General features: G+C 43.1%; 1 protein-coding gene across 1 annotated transcript; it reads left to right on the top strand.

Annotated features, from left to right (window-relative positions):
* Positions 1-1,928: 1,928 nt before the first annotated feature.
* mest (mesoderm specific transcript) lies at positions 1,929-20,752 on the top strand. The gene is made up of 12 exons (XM_052118068.1): positions 1,929-2,118; positions 2,346-2,535; positions 12,269-12,348; positions 12,550-12,627; positions 12,775-12,911; positions 15,748-15,806; positions 15,915-15,955; positions 16,071-16,141; positions 16,391-16,492; positions 17,283-17,359; positions 18,572-18,635; positions 19,680-20,752. The coding sequence occupies exons 1-12, from the start codon at positions 2,041-2,043 to the stop codon at positions 19,795-19,797; spliced, it is 1,095 nt and encodes a 364-aa protein (XP_051974028.1). The 5' UTR covers positions 1,929-2,040; the 3' UTR covers positions 19,798-20,752.
* The last annotated feature ends 11 nt before the right edge of the window (positions 20,753-20,763 follow it).

Genomic DNA, 20,763 nt, shown 5'->3' on the forward strand with positions numbered 1-20,763 from the left:
AGATCCCATTGTTTCTCTCAAAGGCTCCTGGAAGCGCAATTTAGGATTTTTTTTCTCTGATGACCACTGGAATAGCATACTACAGTTGGTGCATTCCTCATCCATATGCGCCAGGCACAATTTGCTGCAATGTAAGGTGCTTCATAAAGCCCATTTAATTAACGTTCAGCTGGCCAAATTGTTTTCTGATAGAAGTGATGCCTGTAACAGATGCAAGCAGTCTCCAGCCAATCTTTTACATATGTTCTGGACTTGCGCAAATTTAGTGGAATCTGCCCCCCAATTACTTTCCTTTTTGTCAACACAACCATGGACAATATTCAATCCATCCTTGTGTGTGCATGCATACTTGGCAATAAAGCTTATTCTGAGTCTGTTGCTTTTTTGTCATTTTGGAGCTTGGCACCTTCATCTTTTTTGTTTTTAGTTTTAGTTGTGTTTAGGGATAGTTTTGAGTGAACTATTCCTTTAAGAGGACCATTCCACCAAAGGCATATGCTTCTAAACCACAGGTCAATATATCTGTATCATTCTATGCTCAGGTCTTTGAAGGAATAATGCCTGTGTCTATTTCTATTCTATTTGAATGCAGAAATACCAACTGTTCTGTTCTCATGCCTGTCTGTTCATGTGTACTATTTATATCAGTAATTTGTTAACTCCAGCTTATGTCAACAGTGATATATGTCAGATAGATACAGATTTTAACATTAATTTGTCCAAAATTGTCTTACGTTCCATATTTATTAATGCTGATTCACGTATGGGCCTCAAGAGGGAGCTGATGATTGCCTGTTTTTGACCAGGAGTGAACGACTGTGGTCATAGAACAGATCAGCTTCACATTCTTCTTAAAAAAAGAGACTTTAGCTTGAGTACGCAGATGCCAAGTTTAAACGAGGCCAGGCTTTTGGAATTATATGCATGGCCCAGCTTCAACCAACCTTCATTCTACTGGCACAATTAAACAAATTTTATGGTAAAAACCATAGTACAGTTTGCCACCCGCTCCACTAGGTGGAATGAGCGGGCTTTACTTACAGGCTTAAGACCTTTGGATCCTTGGCAACATGACGCCTGATCACAGTGCTCGTGTCTAGAAGGGATCCCTCTCTCGTCAATCTCGCGAGATTCTTCCACGGCGTTAATTTGAAGTCGCACAGCAAGGAGAAGCGCTTGTAAAAGATTATTTTAAATCGTCTGTTTATATGTAGTCACTTTTGGTGGTAAATTCAAGCTCTAAAATATAAATTTCACATTCTAAATTTGATAACTTTAGCTCTACTTCTGCTACTTTCGGTCACGAGACATTATTAGTCACTGAAGAAGTAGCACATTTGGCTTTGCAATCAGCCAAATTGATGGGAGTATGACTGGGTGGTCAAGTTGTAACAAATTTAGCCTTTAAGAAGCTCCGGGCTCTAATCCACTAAAATGCAACTTTACATTTTAATAAACACAGATTGCACCCGCATGTCAGTGGACATGTTGATCTTTGTGATTCGACTGGAAAAGAAGCGCAATCTGTGAAACAAACACAATTTCCACAAGATTTCTTTTTACATTATCCAGTTCTAAAAGAGATAAACGTCTTTAAACAGAAGCTAGCTCTTTTTCAACACTTTTTAATTCATGAATTAATGTAAATTAAGTCACAATAATATAATCTAAGATTTAAAGTAGTATGTACATATGTATGTCAAATTTTACTCTATCCAAGAAACATGGGATCCTATATGAGATTTCAAGAAGACAGCAGTATTTACACCTGCTGCAAATAGTTACTATGATAATAATGCTATATTATTGAAGTTTCTAATGTTTTACATCTTTAATACGCTGAGATGCGAGAAAAAAAAAACACAGGCGAAAGCGTCTTAACAGATGCGCATGCGCGATAAGTTTGTAGCACGCGCGAGAAGCGACGAGAGAGGGATCCCTTCTAGGCACGACCAATAACAGTAGCCTCAACACCTTTTGAGTGTATCAAGCCAATTCAAGAATAGATCCTCCAGATGACCGCTCACTGACGGACCATAAATGGCGCTTAACAGCACAAACACAACTGAGACACCCTGCGATCAAGTGCAGAATTCGAGTATGACACGCGACTCACCAGTAAGTAACTTTCCGCATATTCAATTGCATATCTACTGTACCATTACTAGCACGCATTTTGGAACCAAATTTATTTGGAGTAAAGTCTGAATGTATCCTTCCTTCCACACCGGAAGTGTCATCTGTTTTGTCAAAACAAGGCCCTCTGTCAAATCGTTTAGATGCATGTTATGTTAGATTAAATGCATTTGTATTTATGCTCATACGCTGTCATACACTCTGTATAGAAGAATGAAGGCGCGTGCGGCGTTGCCCGGCGCGCCAGCAGGGAATGGTGGCTTCACGTGGGTCTGCTGTGCATTCCTCTGGTTGCCGTGTATCTGCACATCCCTCCTCCAGAACTCTCATCTGCGCTTAACACTTGGCGTTCTTCCGGACACTTCTTCGCATTCAGAGGCAACGACATCTTCTATAAAGGTATTACGCATTTGCTCGCTCGCTCTCCCTCTCTCTCTAAATACTGTACACACAGAGCATTACACTGCCTCCACCAGTCTGCCTTCTTCCCATAGTGCATCCTGCTGCCATCTCTTTCCCAGGTAAATGACACGCACGAACCTGGCTGTCCACATGATCTAAAAGAAAATGTGATTCATCAGACAAGGGTAGGGTTGCACCAGCTGTGCGTAAGTTCTCACTTAAGTGAGGACATAAAGCTCACACTAAGGGCACACTAGTAACTACTAGTTAGTTTGTAACCAAGTCAGTGCTTAATTTAGTTGCACCACCTGTTCTTAAGGCAGAACTTAACTAGTAGGTCATAAGCTCTCTGTAAAGTAATGCGTAGTCACACAGAATGACACATTTTTTGTAATCCAATCAGCAGTCTTCAAATTTGTAAACAGGAACTGCGCTCATCATTTCAAGCTGTTGCCTCGCGTGAACTGTCAAAACGAAGACGTACTGTCTTAAAAGTTATATATCGATATCAAATCAGTTATCCACATTTTCTCCTCTCTTTTAAACTACAAACGAGCTTATATGACCACATCATAAATATCCAAAGCATGATGTCTGTCTCGTAGAACTTGTCGCCGAATTTGCGGCTCATTATCTTCATTATCAATGATAATCTCATCGATGTACTCTAATCTGGCTGCCATCTCATTCCATCCATTCGTTATTCACGGGCTAAGGCTGCCGTAAATATTGAGTTTATACATAGGGTTACATCCTACTTAAGTTTAATGGTGCAATGCTCAATTATTTAGTAGTGCATAAATCGACTCGGTTACTAGCGTAACCTCGGTTCCCTGAGAGGAGGGAACGAGTATTGCTTAAGTAGCTTACGCTATGGGGAAAACTCAGTTTCTCGAGAAATATTGAAGTCTTTATGTAAAACGCATTGCAGCTGCACAGCAGACAGCGATGAGCGAGGCAGCTCGGTCATTGGCTGTGCCGCGGCAACTGCTCGAACCAATGACGGGGCGACTCTGAAAGCCTCGCGTTCGCGTGCTCAGAGCCTGCCAAAATTAGCATAGGCAGGCTATATAATGGGCACCCCGTCATGCGAGTTCTTTTAGGTTCAATCGACTGAAGCGAACTGACCAAGCACAAGCACGGCAGCTTACGCAATACTCGTTCCCTCCTCTCAGGGAACCGAGGTTACGCTAGTAACCGAGTCGTTCCCTATCGAGAGGTCTCTCCTATTGCGTAAGTAGCTTACGCTATGGGAACACCATGTAAAACGCCGTGCGTGCTGACTTCGGCTCTAAAAACCAGAGGCAGGTGCCTGAGCTTTAAAGCAAAGTGATTATTCCCCGAGCCGGCCAACGGTGAGCTATATACTGGGATATTACAGAGCGTCCTTGCCCAAGGCGGGGCGCTCTTTGTACAAACACAAGCACACATCTTATGTACTGAGCTTTTTATGTACTGGTACACATAATAAATCCTCTAAGTCGGTCAGAGACGGACCTTATAAGGGAGGAGGTGATGCCCAGCATACACACACTCTATTCCATTCTATAGTCAGGCTGATAGAATGTTGGCATGCAATGAGGGGACCTGTAGGTTATAAAACCTGATAAATGTCGAAGGCGAGGCCCAGCCTGCCGCCGCACAAATATCTTCAATGGGTATCCCACTCGACCACGCCCACGAGGAGGCCATGCTCCTCGTAGAGTGAGCTCTGATGCCTAAGGGGCATTGAAGGCCCTTGGCTTCATAAGCCAGCGCTATAGCATCCACTATCCAGCGCGATATTCTTTGCTTTGAGACAGCGAGACCCTTAGTTCGGCCGCCAAAGCATACGAATAATTGTTCCCTCTGTCTGAACAGGGCAGAACGTTCCAAATATGTGACCGATCACAGAAAGTAGGGACACAAGTCGGTTTTGGGGCATTTTGAGTTATTCACAGATTCTGAAAGTGTAGTCTCCAAGCTTTCCAACGATTTGTAACACATGGAAATCTGACAATATTTGGAGAAGTTGTGGCCATTTGAAGGTAGGCACTCAAAAAAGCTAAAAGGGGAGAAAACGGCCTCAAAAGATTGTGCAGTTCTCACCTCTCTCTGCTGCTGGGAGTGACAATAGGGCTCATTTACATCTCATTTAGATAAGCCATACCCCCTGTAAAGCTCCCCCTGTAAACATGGACTAAACATGAGATAACGTGTAGCGTGTTCTTAGAATGAACAAAAAACGACAAACTTTGATGTTTATGGAAACTCACCCCATAAGAAACAGAAAAGTATTCTTGCAGATCTCGTTGCCTCCAATGAAATAAGTCGTTCGGGCACACTTTCTCTTTGTCGGGGTCTTCTTTGTGGATGTAACCATCTCCGAAGTTTGCACTGTGCGTCTGTTTGCCTCTAAATGTCCAATAATTCGCATGACGCCAGTCCGATACATTCTTCCTCGTCTTCATCTTCGCTCAGTTGTAGATTAGGGATATTATTCAGTCTTATCATGCCACTTTCATCGCCGCTCAGATCGCTCTTCAGAATCAGTGAACGCTTGTTCATAAGCATCCGGCTTGTCGAAGAAGTACTTCAAAACATTTTCGTTGTAACGCCACGGTTCAGCTCGTCTGTGACATTCTTTGCGGCGTCCATCTTCATTGAATTTTGATATCAGATAGAGCCGGCTAGAGCGCTGCATAATAAGTAGCCACGCTGTTAGGGGCGGGGGCAAAAGCGCGCGGCTATTCAGTACGGAAATACACACAGACAATGACACGCCCCTACTGCATGCTAGAATCTCCGAAAAACAAGCCGATTTCAACCTCAAAATGTACGCTTTTAAATATACCAATACTGTTATCTCAAACATGGAGAGGCTTCTTCATGATCTCAACTAACAGATTCTGCAAAAAAGCGGAAATCACCAATTTTCGAAAAAAACACTTGTTTCTCATTTTGCTCACAAGTTGTGCTGCCGACTTGTGTCACTGGTTTCCGTGACGGGTCACATATACTCTGAGCGCCCTGACCGGGCAGAGTAAATTTGCGTCACCTTCGTCTGCTGGGGACGATAGCGCTGCCAGAGATATCACCTGTGCTCTGAAGGGTGTAGAGAGCACTTTAGGAATATACCCGTGCTTTGGCCTAAGGACAACTCTGCAGTCGTTAGGTCCAAATTCCAGGCAAGCAGCGCTTGATGACAGCGCGTGTAGGTCGCCCACTCTTTTAACTGAAGCGAGCGCCAGCAAGAGCACGGTTTTGAGCGAGAGCTGCTTAAGGTGCACGGTTCGGAGAGGTTCGAACGGGGCACCCTTGAGTGCGTCCAGAACCATGGCCAGGTCCCAGATCGGCACCGAAGGTGGGCGAGGAGGGTTCATCCTCCTAGCGCCTCTTAGGAAACGAACGATCAGATCGTTTTTCCCTAATGAATGTCCTTTATCAGGATTGTGTGACGCCGCTATGGCAGCCACATAGACTTTGAGCGTGGAGGGTGTGCGGCCCGCCTCCAGCAGCTCCTGCAATAAGGCGAGTACACTTGGTATCTCGCACGTTTTGGGGTTCAAACTCTTGGTATCACACCAGTCACTGAACATTTTCCACTTTCGGGCATACAAGCGCCACGTAGAGGCGCCGCGCCTCAGTAATGGTTCTCAAAACTCCACTGGGGAGGTTCTCGGAACCCGCTGAGGGGCCATGCATGGAGGGCCCACAGATCGGGCGGGGATGAAGAATCATCCCGCTGGCCTGTCCGAGGAGGTCTTGCCTCAGCGGAATCGGCCATGGGGCAGATTGCATCATCTGTATCAGTTCTGGAAACCACGTCTGGTTTTTCCAGAGTGGGGCTACCAGGAGCACTGCACATTTCACCTCCCTGATCCGACTGATGACCTGAGGTAGCATCGCGATCGGGGAAAAGCATACAAGGGGCTGCTCGGCCAAACTTGGGCGAAGCGTCCGTGCTTTTTGAGAAGAAGAGAGGGCAGTGCTGCGTTTTCCTTGGAGGCTGAAGAGGTCGACCTCTGCCTCGCCAAATGTTTGCCATAACCACTGAACCGGCCAGAGGGTGGAGAGACCATTCTCTTGGGAGAACCTTGTCTCTGGATAGCATGTCCGCTCCTTGGTTCAGGACACCTGGCACGCGCGCTGCCCTTAGCGATGAGGTGGTGTTGTGACCATAGGATGAGCTCCCTGGCCATAGAGTGCAGGAGCTCGACCTGAGTCCACCTTGGCGATTTATATACTGAAACTACCGTCATGTTGTCCGCTCGACCAGGACGTGTTAGTTTTTAGGTACGGAAGCAGGGCTCTGAGAGCCAAGGCGACCGCTTTCATTTCCAGACAGTTTATGTGTAGGCGCTTTCGGGTTTGACCAAAACCCGGAGACAGGCCTGCCCTCGTAAAGGGCCCCCATCCTATTTTGGAGGCATCTGTCATGATCATTTTTCTCCGCGTACTCACGCCCAGACTCACGCCGGTTTGATACCAGTTGATGGCTTTCCAGGGCGTCAGGGCTTTTATACAGCCGTGATTCGCTCTGATCAAAAAGTGGCCCGAGCGCCACGCGTGAGTGGTGACACGGCTCTTGAGCCAGCGCTGGAGAGGACGCATGTGCAACAATTCTAGCTGGAGTACAGCTGATGCCGAGGCCATGAGACCGAGCATTCTTTGAAATCGTTTGACGGGGGCGGGCGCGCCCGTTCTGAACGATGTTGCAAGGCGTCAAATAGAGAGCGTGCGCTGTGATGAGAGGCGCACTGTCATCTGCACTGAGTCTAGCACTATTCCCAGAAAAGAGATATTCTGGCTGGGGGATAGCACGCTCTTTGCAAAATTGATTCTCAGACCCAGGCATTCTAGATGGCTGATAATCCAAGATCTGTGCGTCATTAACTGGTCCTCTGATTGTGCTATGATTAGCCAATCGTCGAGGTAATTCAGTATTCGCACTCCCCGCTGTCTCAGGGGGGGAAAGTGCCGCGTCCATACATTTCGTGAATGTACGGGGGCCAATGATAGGTCGAATGGTAGTACTGTGTACTGGTATGACTGTCCCTCGAAAGCGAATCTCAGAAAGGGCCTGTGATGAGGCGTTATTGGAATGTGAAAGTAAGCGTCTTTCAAATCCACTGATAGAAACCAATCCTCGGGGCGAACTTGCGCGAGGATATGTTTGGTTTTTAACATTCTGAACGAGCGAATCATTAAAGCTTTGTTCAGATGTCTGAGATCCAGGATGGGGCGAAGGCCACCGTCCTTTTTCGGGACGAGAAAATAGCGGCTGTAAAAACCCGCCTCGCTCAAAGAGGGAGGAACAGTTTCTATAGCGCCCTTCTCTATCAGTTTGAGCACCTCGGTGCGTAGAACATGTGACACATCTTTTCTCACTTTCGTCTCGACCACCGCTGAAAAGCGGGGTGGTCTGCGAGCGAACTGAAGTATCCGTGTTTTATGTTCAAAACCCATTTCGGCATGTCGGGGATTTTTTTCCCAGGCTTCTGCTCGCACAGATATGGGCTGAATGCTGGCTGGGGGCGTGTCGCAGTGACGTATGGGCCCCACCGGCAAATCGCTTTGTGCTAACACAGAGTCTATGGCTCTCAGAGGCGCAGGTGCTCGCTGAGCAGCCGTATTGAGCGCCGAGTGCACGTGCGCTATCTCCGAGATGCTTACAGCATGAGTCGGAGAGATGCTTGAAACTGTATGAACAGTGTTTTGGGGTGGGGGTGCATACATCTTAATAGGCACGCGCGCCACATTCATAAAGCTTTCCGCATTTAGCGGGGAGTTTCTTTGCTCGCGCATTGCATCTGTGATGCTTGCGGCATGAAATAGAGAGCTGTTTGAAACTGTATGGGTAGCTGTGTGTAGGGGTGCGTGCAGTACAGCAGGCACGTGCGCTACACTTATAGTATTTCCCGTTTTTACTGGGGAAGTGTTTATAACTGTGGGAACAGTGCTTTTGTGTAGTGGTGCACACATGACAATAGGCACACGATCTACATTTTTGGGACATCCAGCCTGAACTGGGGAGGTATTTGGCACTGTTTGGACAGTATTGATATGTGGGAATGCGCACTTTAGTGTGGACATGTGAACCCTTAGTGACACAGGCAGAAAATGACTCTTTTCGTGATTTCTGTGTGTCGCCGTAAAACGGCGCTTGATTGCAGGTGAGCGAAGTTTTATGACTGGCCCATTGACTGCTGTATAGACATTTCCAGCCACCTGTAAGGGGACTGGGTAATGTTTTAGATGTTTGAGAGAGAGCGGTCCGGCTTTTGCGAGACACGTACTCTCTCTTTTTCTTCCTGTTGCTAGGAAGACTTACGAGGCTCCGTGTTCAGAGTGATTCTGGGCCGAGGACCTCGTTGCTCGTGCGGCTTTCTTCGGCCAGCGGAACGCGAGCGGCGTCGAGCGTCCTTTTCAGGTCTGCTCTTCGGCTGGGAGACGGGCGGCTGTGCCCTGGCTCGCTGCTGCTGCTGGGGCGGTTTCTGAGACGAGCTGGAGCGCTTGGGCAGGAAGTGATGCATAGCTTGCGAATCCATCCGAGCCTCAGTGAAGCGCTCAGTGAATTCTCTCACCGCCGGTCCGAACAGGCCGCTTGGAGTGACAGGCGCGTCAAGAAATGGTGCCTTATCCGCGTCCTTCATCTCCGTTAGCGTTAGCCACAGATGGCGCTCAAGGACGGTCAAATTAGCCAAAGGCGGTGGCCTTTGTGGCTCGCAGGGCTAGGTCCGTAGCGCTGCGCAGGTCCTTGAAAGCCTCTGGTTCAGGTCCAGACTCGTCCATGGTGCAGAGGAGTTTGGCCTGAAAAACTTGTAGGACCACCATCGAATGCAGCGCTGACGCAGCTTGGCCGGCGGCGGCGTATGCGCGACCGGCGAGAGCTGAGGTGGTTCTGCAGGGCTTCGAGGGGTGAGAAGCTCTGGCCTTCCATCCAGCGGTGGAGGGTGGGCATAGATGGTTGGCCACGGTCTCCTCGAGGGGCGGAGTTGCCTCGTAGCCTCTTTCTCTCGCGCCGTCCACTGAGGAGAGCGAGGAAGAAAAAGAAGGCTTTAGGCGAGCAGAGTGCGGGGCTTTCCATGACTTTGTGAGCTCATCGTGGACCTCAGGGAAGAAAGGAGAGGGTCTCTGTCTGGGGGCCTGCCGGCGCCCCTGCAGGAACCACTCGTCCAGCCGGCTGCGGGCGGGTTCTTCCGGGGAAGACCAGTTGAGCCTGAGGTCTTCCTCGGCTTTTGACAGGATACGGACGATTTCCGAGTCCATGCTGGTGCCCGCGCTCGTGTCCGCTGATGTCGATGGCGCGGGGTCGAACGAGCCCGGCCAGTCGTCGGATGCAGCGCCAAGAGAGAGGCTGTCATCCTTTCCATCGCCGTCCCCTGATGTGCCGAACGAGACGAGACCCACCGCTTTGTTGGAGGGGTGCAGGTCCGCTCTCGTGAAATGGACTGGCGGCGGGAGATTTCTGGTAGCGGTGATGCATGCGGGGACTGGGCCGGCGTGACGCCACCGAGTCGGCGCGTTCTGGCAGCCTCTGTGAGCGGCGCTTTTCTTGCGCTGCTCGAACGGAGGTGGCAGCATGGTGGAAGCCGCTCGCTTGCGTGAAAACGGCAAAGCGAAGCGCCAGCTCGGCGAGGCCCAAGGAGTCGCGATTCGGGCATCCGCCCTGAATGAGTGCAGCTTCTGCATGGTCCAGACCCAGGCAGCGAGTGCAGATGATGTGCCGATCTCCGTCGTGAAGAGGGCCTCTGCACGAGGCGCAGGCTGAAGGCATTTGAAACAACGCTTTGAAAATTACTCTTTTATTTTTAAAAGCGCCGGGGCGAGCGCTGGCAGTAAAGGATATGCGATGCGCGCCGGATGGCGTAGCAGAAGGCTTCGGCGGCTGAAGGCGCCGGCGTCCTCTTAGCAGTCCCGCTGTAAGCTTGTCAACGGCGGCGAAAGACTCCAACAATCCGGAGGATCCAGCGAAGAGAAGGTCTTCGCTGAAGGAGATTAAATCTAAAGGAACTTGCATGACGGGTGCCCATTATATAGCCTGCCTATGCTAATTTCGGCAGGCTCTGAGCGCTGAATGCAGGTAGCGCTACCATTGGTCGCTGCGTTCAGAGTCGCCCGTCATTGGTTCGAGCAGTTGCCGCGGCACAGCCAATGACCGAGCTGCCTCGCTCATCGCTGTCTGCTGTGCAGCTGCAATGCGTTTTACATAAAGACTTCAATATTTCTCGAGAAACTGAGTTTTCCCCATAGCGTAAGCTACTTACGCAATAGGAGAGACCTCTCGATAGGGAACGTGACTTAGTGCCCATTTACGCAACAACTAGGCTAAGTTTGAATTTACGCACAGCTGGTGCAACCGGCCCCAGGCCACCTTCTTCCATTGCTCCATGGTCCAGTTCTGTCACTCACGTGCCCATGTATGTGCTTTCGGTGATGGACAGGGGTCTACATACGCAGCAAGCTGTGATGATCTGTGTGTTCTGACACCTTTCTATCATGGCCAGCATGAAGTTTTTCAGCAATTTGTGCTACAGTAGCTCATCTGTGGGATCGGGCCATACAGGCTAGCCTTCACTCCCCACGCGCATCTAATGAGGCTTGGGCACCCATGACCCTTTTGCCGGTTCACCGGTTGTCCTTCCTTGGACCACTTTTTGTAGGTACTAAACACTACATACCGGGAACACCCCACAAGACCTGCCGTTTTGGAGATGCTCTGACCCAGTGGTCTAGCCATCACAATTTGGCCCTTGTCAAAGTTGCTCAGATCTTTACGCTTGCCCATTTTCCCTGCTTACATGAAATTAAAGAACTGACTGCCTAATATATCCCACCACTTGACAGGTGCCATTGTAACGATGCAATCAATGTTATTCACTTCACCTGTCAGTGGTTTTAATGTTGTGGCTGATCAGTATATATCTATATCTATCTATCTATCTATCTATCTATCTATCTATCTATCTATCTATCTATCTATCTATCTATCTATCTATATATATATATATATATATATATATATATATATATATATATATATATATATATATATATATATATATATATATATATTTTTTTAAAGGCATATATTGTTCAGGCGATAAGGAGTCCTGTTGAGAAAACTACTTGATATTCTTGAAAAATTCACGATATTTGTAAAAAGAAAAGTACCTTGAAATGAATTAAGTTGTGTACTCTCATGTATTCAAGGTGCATGGAAATATTCTAATACCTTTCACGTGATGGTTACAGCACATTACATTTTTAAAATCAGTATAAATCTTTTGTAGCAAATGCTATACATGTTTTTCAAGTCATTAAGAGACCAAATTGGGCAGAAAGATAACATTTTTATGAACTTTTCATGTGTTTTTAACTGGATTAAAATAAATTCTAATTTTGATCACTTCAGACAAACTTAGTGTGAAGTTTAAAAAATATATATATTTTGACCTTTGTTTTATGAATATGCACATTTTGTGCAGATCATATGGAGTAACCCTGAGAAAACCTCTTGATATTCTCGACTCAAATTCTTAATATTTGAAAAAAAAAGGTTTCTTGCCTTGAAAAATATGTTTGAAAACTTTTTCTGGTTAAACACTTTGCCTTTGAGAACTGAAGGAACTACAGAAACTAAAGCATACCTTTTATAAGAACAGTCCAATAATATTCATGTTACAAAGTCGATAACTAGTAATGTTGTATGCTTATTATATACTACTGTATTCATATTTGTTACTAGAGTCATTTGGTGTTGTGGGAAGCTCTGATGTTCTCTTGCTACTTCATGGTTTTCCTACTTCCAGCTATGACTGGTACAAGGTGAGCAGAACACAGAATCATCCAAAAGACTTAAAAATGCAATTTTCATATATAAAACTGCATCATCATTACAGCCAGCTAGCAATAAATGAAATGAGTTGCAGTATACAGACAATGACTGCACACTAAGCTAGCTTTAGCTTTGGATGTGTTCACATTGCTCATGATCTGTTTGTTCAACCATGATCTCTCAATTTGTAGATCTGGGATTCTCTGACTCTTCGCTTCAACAGAGTCATTGCCCTTGACTTCCTGGGCTTTGGTTTCTCAGACAAACCGGTAAGATGAAAGCTAGGCAATCATTACAATTAAATGTCATTAAGATCTTCCAATACTACTGTTTGAGATGTATATTGTTTTTTATCATCTGTAATTTAATTTCTCTGTTGAAATAATGATTAATGGCATGGTGACTTTGTGCTCCAGAGACCACACCGTTACTCCATCTTTGAGCAGGCTAGTGTGGTGGAGGCCCTGATTGCTCATTTAGGTCTGTCAGAGCAGAGGATCAATGTTCTGTCACATGACTATGGAGACACTGTAGCTCTCGAGTTACTGTACAGGTGAGCATCTGCTAAAGGGTTGTAAAACTCTCTTTGCATCATTCAGTGTTTGTTGACAGTCTATGAGATCAGGAGATTTAAGGCGCCAACCTAAACCGTAATCTTGTGCTGCACGATTATGACAAATATAATTGTCAATTATTTACCTTGATTTTGTAATTGCAATTAACAAACTGAGAAATGTTAAAGGAATTTTACAGGTGTAATACAAGTTAAGATCAAGCAACATATTGATTACTGCCAAAAATTTCAACATGTCCCTTTGTTGATGCTGGAGTCACGAGTTTGAATCCATGGTGTGCTGAGTGAATCCAGTCAGGTCTCCTAAGCAACCAAATTAGCCCGGTTGCTAGGGAAGGTAGTTACATGGGCTAACCTCCTCGTGGTCACGATTACGGGTTCTCCCTCTCAATGGGGCGCGTGGTAAGCTGTGCGTGGATCGCGGAGAGTAGCATGAGTCTCCACGTGCTGTGAGTGTCCGCGGTGTCATGCACAACGTGCCACGTGATAAGATGCTCAGATTGACGGTCTCAGAAGCTGAAGCAACTGAGACTTGTCCTCCGCCACCCAGATCGAGGTGAGTAACCGCACCACCACAAGGACCTACTAAGTATTGGGAATTGGGCATTCCAAATTGGGAGAAAATGGGATAAAAAAAATAAAAAAAACATTGTGGTTATAGTGAAGCACTAACAATGGAAGTGAATGGGGCACATCCATACATTTTAAAATTGGGGATTGGAATTTGAGAAATTTTGTAAATCCTAAAGTATGCTTCGGTGAGCCATGAACGTTGAGTGTCCGCGTACAAGATGCTTGATGCTTAACTCGTCATCAGCAGAGTGCGCGAGACTGAACACTTGTCTTTGAACACGCAGAATGCACATGCGTCGTGAGTTATTTGCACTAATTAGAGGGTTCACATGGTGGCATAACTTTGAGACGTTGCTGTCAATGCGCATAGTTATATGGAGTGTACTTTGACTGGCTCGAGTTCGACTGTACGCAGACGCTGAGCATTTGTGTCAAACTGTAAGTTTACCTAGGGCTTAACCCACTAAAATACGAGTAATTGATTACTCGTAAATTAAAATGTCTGTTACAAATATACAATATGACACATATGTGAAATTTCTATTTAGTTTTATTCACAAATTTTATTAAGAACGATTTAAAAATAAGCTAACTTAAAAAAATTATGCTTTGCTTTTGCGAAAAAAATAAAATGAGAAATATGCAGAAATCAAAAGTTTTAAAAATAACAGGGAAAAAAACATTTGCACGCACTTGGAGCTTACATAGAAACCAAAACTGACGGCATGAGGTAATGCAAATAAATTCCGAGTCTACATAAAGGCTATCTTATTTTTATCATTTCACATATTATTATTCAGAAAAACAAGTGGTGAATGTTGGTTTTTATAAATTGCACTCTGCCCGTGTTCAGAGATTTAATGCACATATCGGTCTGATTCAGAGATTCTCGTACTGCTTTGCATTTAATTTCCAGCATAAAAAAGATCCTTGTCTATGCATGACTCTAAAAAACAAATTTTAATCGAGTTGAATTTAATAAGGATCGAAGTATTGCCACTTTTTTTTTTTTATTGCCACACTTGGCTTTGTGTGACATCAGACACCATCACATATAAAATTCGTTGCCATAATGAATTAACGCCTGTAAAACCTATCAGCGATTTTATCACTTTTTTTTTAAAATTAATATAAATATTGTTTTTTTTTAGTCATGTTAACACGCATAATGTTTACGTCTTGTGGTTGATCTTTTGAAACCATGTGTATTGTATTATTTATTGACCGGCCTCATTCACTTCCATTGTAAGTGTCTTAATGTAACAAAATATTTTCGACTCGTTCATTTAAAAATTAATGTACTATATATTCTACAAATACTGTCGATTGAGCTTAATTTGTATTGAACCCGGAATATACCTTTAAGCTGAATTACTTTTTTGAATTGCTTTGTTGTATATCATTAAATCAACTTCACATTTTCCTCCTTAGTAGCACAAAAAACTAAACTGTTTTTCAATATTAGTACATCAAACACCTCTTTAACCTCTTGGCTCAATTCAAAGAATCCATATTTCAAAGCTATGTGTTTTATTGTTGCAGGAAAGTGAGTAGATGGTATATTTTAACATTTTGAATATATTGTTATTTGTGATTTTATTATTGATTAAAACCAGAAGCCATCGCGTCTGACATCATATCTTGATCTGTTGCAGTGTCTGAAACAATTTTGCATGCTTAAAATCTCCTGTGGGTGTTTACACTCAGTTTACGCTGTGTTAGAGAGTGCTGCAAATGCATTGATTGTCAGTGGGGATGGTAGGTCATAGGTATGGGGAGGGAAAACGCAAGGGTTTGAGATAGTGACGCTCTGTCATGGGACCAACAGTTGAGAACATTTTTCAACTTTTGCCGCAACACTATCTGAGATTCTCATTGTTTAACAGATGCCTACATCAGAGAGGTGGGTCAAGTTGTGCTTTCGGAAATCAAACTGGCTGTATGCCCGCTTGAATTCAAACTGACACAACTCTAAACAGAGCTTACACATTCCAATCCATCTGCACTTTTCACAAGTAGTTATTTGTGGTAGCTATACAGTATTAATTGTTTGATTAATTGTGCAGCCGTAGTGTTACCTTTTATCTTCAATCCTTGTGTCAACATCTTAAACAACTGTTCTAGATAATAAAATCCAGAAAGACTGAACTGTACTGTAGGTTAGGACAGAGTTGCACAGTTAGGAGCTTAATGTTTCTGTGAATATGATCTGGGTGATTCTCACATGCAGTTAAACACACAGGAGTGACCATAACAGGACTGGACACATCACCATAAACAGCCTCTGTCTCTCAAATGGAGGTACATAAAAGTTTCTTGGAGCACTTTTTCTTAATGTTAGTTTTATTGAGACATTCATATTTAAGATTATATAGGATCATGCCAGTAACCTGTTTTCGTTCATTCAAGGTATATTTCCAGAGACTCATCATCCAAGATTCATGCAGAAAGTGAGTGTGAAACAGATGGTTTATAAAGACACATTTGTTAATGGCAACATTAACATCATTTCATTCTTGAATAAATGAGAAGTCAATTCTTGCAATTTTTTTTTGTCATCTACAGGTGCTAAAAGACTCTGGCATCATTTCACCTTTACTTACTCGCCTCATAAACTTCCAGCTGTTCTCTAGAGGGTAAGTGGAGTGTCTAGAATGGGGGGTGTGTAGACAACTGGATGTTTATTAGTGTAGAGTTTGAACTGTTTATCATATTTTACATAGCTGTAAATAATTTCATTGAATCACTAATCTGTTAGCCATAGCTTAAACATTCAATTGCAAAAATTATTTTGGATCTTTAGTTCTTTTGGGCCTTGATTCTTCATACCCAATTACATTATGTAGAATGATCTACATAAGTTTATACATCTCCTTAATCTACAGAATAAGGGATGTTTTTGGACCATACACTCAGCCAACCGAAGCAGAGTTCTGGGACATGTGGACAGGCATTCGCTTTAATGATGGAAATCTGGTCATGGACAGGTAATGCTTATAACATGTGTCCACTTTTGTCCATGTATTGTGTATGTAAAGTTCTAAAAGGGCTTTGTAGAGCTGCAGCACTCCATGCTTTGCTTATAATGATGACCTTTACATACACCGATCAGCCACAATATTAAAACTGTCTGCCTAATATTCTGTCGGTCCCCCTCGTCCCACCAAATCATCGCCAACTCTCATCTCAGAATAGCATTCTGATATACTATTCTTCTCTCCACAATTGTTCAGAGTGGTTATCTGAGTTACGGTAGACTTTGTCAGTTCAAACCAGTCTGGCCATTCTCTGTTGACCTCTCTCATCAACAAGGCGTTTCTGTCCGCAGAACTGCCGCTCACTGGATGTTTTTGGCAGAGTAAATTCTAGAGACTGTTGTGTGTGAAAAGCCCAGGAGATCAGCAGTTACAGAAATACTCAAACCAGCCCGTCTGGCACCAACTGTCTGTTGGGGCCAGACGGCTGGTTTGAGTATTTCTCAATGGCAGTTGAGACAGAAACACCTTGTTGATGAGAGAGGTCAACAGAGAATAGCCAGACTGTTTCAATGCTATTCTGATATCCGGGTTGGCGTTGTTTTGGTGGCATGATGGGGACCAACATAATATTAGGCAGGTGGTTTTAATGTTGTGGCTGATCTGTGTATATAGCCCAAAACAATGTCCTAGAAACTTGCCATTCCTTTACAGACATCATTGTGAAGGAAAGCCTGATGTTAGTTTTACCATACTAAACATTGCACTGGACTAACACACCTCTGCTGTGTGTCTTGTCTAGTATCCTACAGTACATTAACCAGAGGCTGAAGCACAGAGACAGATGGGTGGGGGCCCTAACCTCAACTTCAACACCATGTGAGTATGCAGACTTTCATTCATTACTAAAGTCCTGGAGTTTTGATGACTAATGTCTTTGGCAAGGCTTTGCTTGACCACCTAGTCTAGCCAAACTGTTGCCAGACTAAGGTGATTCACTGTCTAAGTGTGTATGTGGCTCACTCTGTTGGCTTTGCTTAAAAACTTGGCCATAAGCTAAGTAGTTTAATCCATTGAAAATCACAGTGGAAGCTGCTTAGCCCATCTGTGAGCATTTGAGGTGATGGTTAAGGTTACAGCACATATTGTCAGCATTCACATAGTTGAGTGATGTGGTGTGGTATACAACATACACTACATTACTGAAGCATCAGATATAAATTTAGTTTAATAAGAACTAGGGATGTCGAAAGTACTGGTACTCTGACACCAAGTCAAAACTAAAATATAACAAGTCAGTGATGCGATACCAGTGTTTCAGCAGTACTGGTAATACAAACTCAATTCGACACACACACTGTCTGACCGACACATGACTGCTTCCAACTGATTACACACAAATTTGGCTTATTTGGGAAAAATGTTAAGTCAATTAAAGTAAAATTAAATGCATAATATGTCCTAGTGTGATAAACTGCAAAGGATGCAATCTTAGTCTGCAAGAGCTGCATGCTTTAAAGTAAATTGTAAAGTGAAGCCGACTGCGCTGTGTGTTGTATGAGATGACAGAGCAGAGCACTCATCAAATTATTGATGAATGTTGTTTGACAGTGCCTCCCCCGTCAAAGTTTAATGAAGCGATGGCCCAAGGTTAGTTAAGGTGATATCACATTATGTTGTTTTGAGCCCAACTCATTTTTATTTCCAACTAACACTTAAAATGGTTGTCATTCTCTGTCTGGATTGCTCGTTTCTTTACTTTTTACATTGTTTTTTTAATGGAGACCAGATGCAGAAAACAGTCCAGTGACCAGTAGAATCATCATAACGCCCCCAGTGTTTGGTTAGGAAAACTATGGATAAGACAATATTTTTGGCACATTCTACAGTGTTAGGGAAAATGTACACCCATCAAAACAAACAATTTTTACAAACATTCCACAGGAAGAGTGCATCACCATAAATTGCACAGAAACATTGTTTCTGTGCAATTTAGTCATAAAACATACTTTCAACATTGTTTCTTTGCAATTGTAAATTACAAGGATGATTATGAAGAATTTCATTGCTGCGTCGTCTTTAACTTTGCAGTGCACATGATCTATGGACCACTAGATCCAGTTAATCCACACCCCCAGTTTATCCAGCACTACTGGTGAGTATATGTCAATTTACATTTAATATTACCCTTACCAAGACACATTTAAATTCTGTTTTTAATCAGAACTAAATCAGAATCTTTTTTTAAAGATATGTCTAGATCTTTTTACAAAGTATTTTGGGAGGTGTGCTTTATTACATATGATGGAAGAAATGTAAAAAAATGCACAGAAATATTTTAAAAGATTGAAGAAACTCAACGACTTTCAGGTACGAAATCTAACATGCCACTGAGATCAGTGTTACATTGTTTTTCTGTTGCATTTTTTGTTAACGAATGCAACCTTATTGTAAAATGTTACCCATATAACGAATGAAGCTTCAATGTTGTCGTATTCAAAAAAAAAAAAAAGGTTCTCATATTAATGGAATAATTTACCCAAAAATTTAAATTCTCATAATTTTCTCACCATCATGCCATACAAAGTTAATGGTGGCCAGAACTTTAAATGTCCAAAAAGCATCAGCATAAAAGTAATCCAGTGGTTTAACATGTCTTCTGAAGCAATATGATTAGTGTGGGTGAGAAACAGATCAATATTTAAGTCCTCCTTTACTGTAAATCTCCACTTTCACTTTCTTTTTGGTAATTTGTATTCTTTGTGCATATTGCCACCTACTGAGCAGGGAGGTTAATTTATGGTACACAAAAAAAGGGACTTAAATATTGATTAGTTTCTCACACACACCTATTATATAACTTAGAATTATATGGATTTAAACAAGTTGTGTGGATTACTTTTATGCTGCCTTTGCTTTTTAGTGCTTCAAAGTTCTGGCCACCATTCACTTGCATTGTGTGGACTTACAGAGCTGAAATATTCTTCTAGAAATCTTCGTTTCTGTTCAACTGAAGATGACTGAGGAAAATTTACATTTTTGGGTGAACTATACCTTGAATGTACATGAAACTACTCAAAATTGTTTTAAAAAGCTAAGACTGTATTTAAGGATTGTTTCAGCTACCCATTACACAGCCAGAAGACATTCAGATTCATTACATCTGGTTACTCCGGATTAAATTTATTTATTTTTACAGGAAACTAGTCCAGAGATCCACAGTATCGGTTCTAGATGAGCATGTCAGTCATTATCCACAGCTGGAGGATCCCACTGGCTTCATCAAAGCCTACCTCAGCTTTATCAACTCATTCTGAGCTAAAACCTTATACGAGGACCAGAGAGAGCTCTACATTAATTCAGTTCTACATTAATCATGAGAATTAAGATTTTACAGAGGAAAATGGACGTTAAGCATTCTCAAATGACTAGTTTGGAATATTGTCCCAAATAAGCTTTGGCACAAGTGGGGAAAAAGGATATTCCAGTCTATTTGTTTTCAAGCAATAAAGTATAAGTTGCAAAATACAAGTATTGTACCAAATGTCTGAGCAATCGTCATTGCTTTATTAGTGATTGTGGCCCAGGGGTGCACAACACAAGAAAATTAGCAAAGCAAATATAGTTTGAAAACACAACGGAAATAAGCCACAACTAAATAAATTCGGAATTACTTGGTTGTCCTGTAGTGCTCTGGACAACGCATACCTTGGTTGGGTGTCTACCAGAACTCCTTTTTTATAACTTTAACACTTCCAAAGGCAGTGCTTAAAGAGGGGCGGTATGCCATACCAGTAATGATCTGAAAATGATGTCACAGGGCACAGATCTTTTTCCCACTTCAAGGACTAGCCAAAGGTATAAAATTGATTTATATTCAGAACTACATCTGTAGCATACACAAAGTCTCGTCTGTTTAGTTTTCAAAATGGAAACACATTCCACATTGACTGGGAACTTCTCTTGCTTATTCTGAGCCGCCTTTAGATCTCACATGCACAGAGACAAACTGTAACATGAAACACACAAAAAAACTAACTAGTAAGTTTCACTGTTTTTGCAGATTCATTTTGTTGTATTGTGGCTTATTTCTTTTGTGTTTTTAAGCTTTATTTGCTTTGCTAATTTGGTTGTGTTGTGCTTCACACAGGGACCACCGTAATTAGATCTTTACATGGTTTTTTCCTTTTGCTTAAATGGAAAATGCTGTAATGACAAAATAATGTAAATTGTAAATAAATGTGTTAAGCATTAATTCAAATAAATAGGTCTTTATATGAATT

This window comes from Xyrauchen texanus, chromosome 45 (assembly GCF_025860055.1).
Source record: "Xyrauchen texanus isolate HMW12.3.18 chromosome 45, RBS_HiC_50CHRs, whole genome shotgun sequence".
Taxonomy (NCBI): Eukaryota; Metazoa; Chordata; class Actinopteri; order Cypriniformes; family Catostomidae; genus Xyrauchen; species Xyrauchen texanus.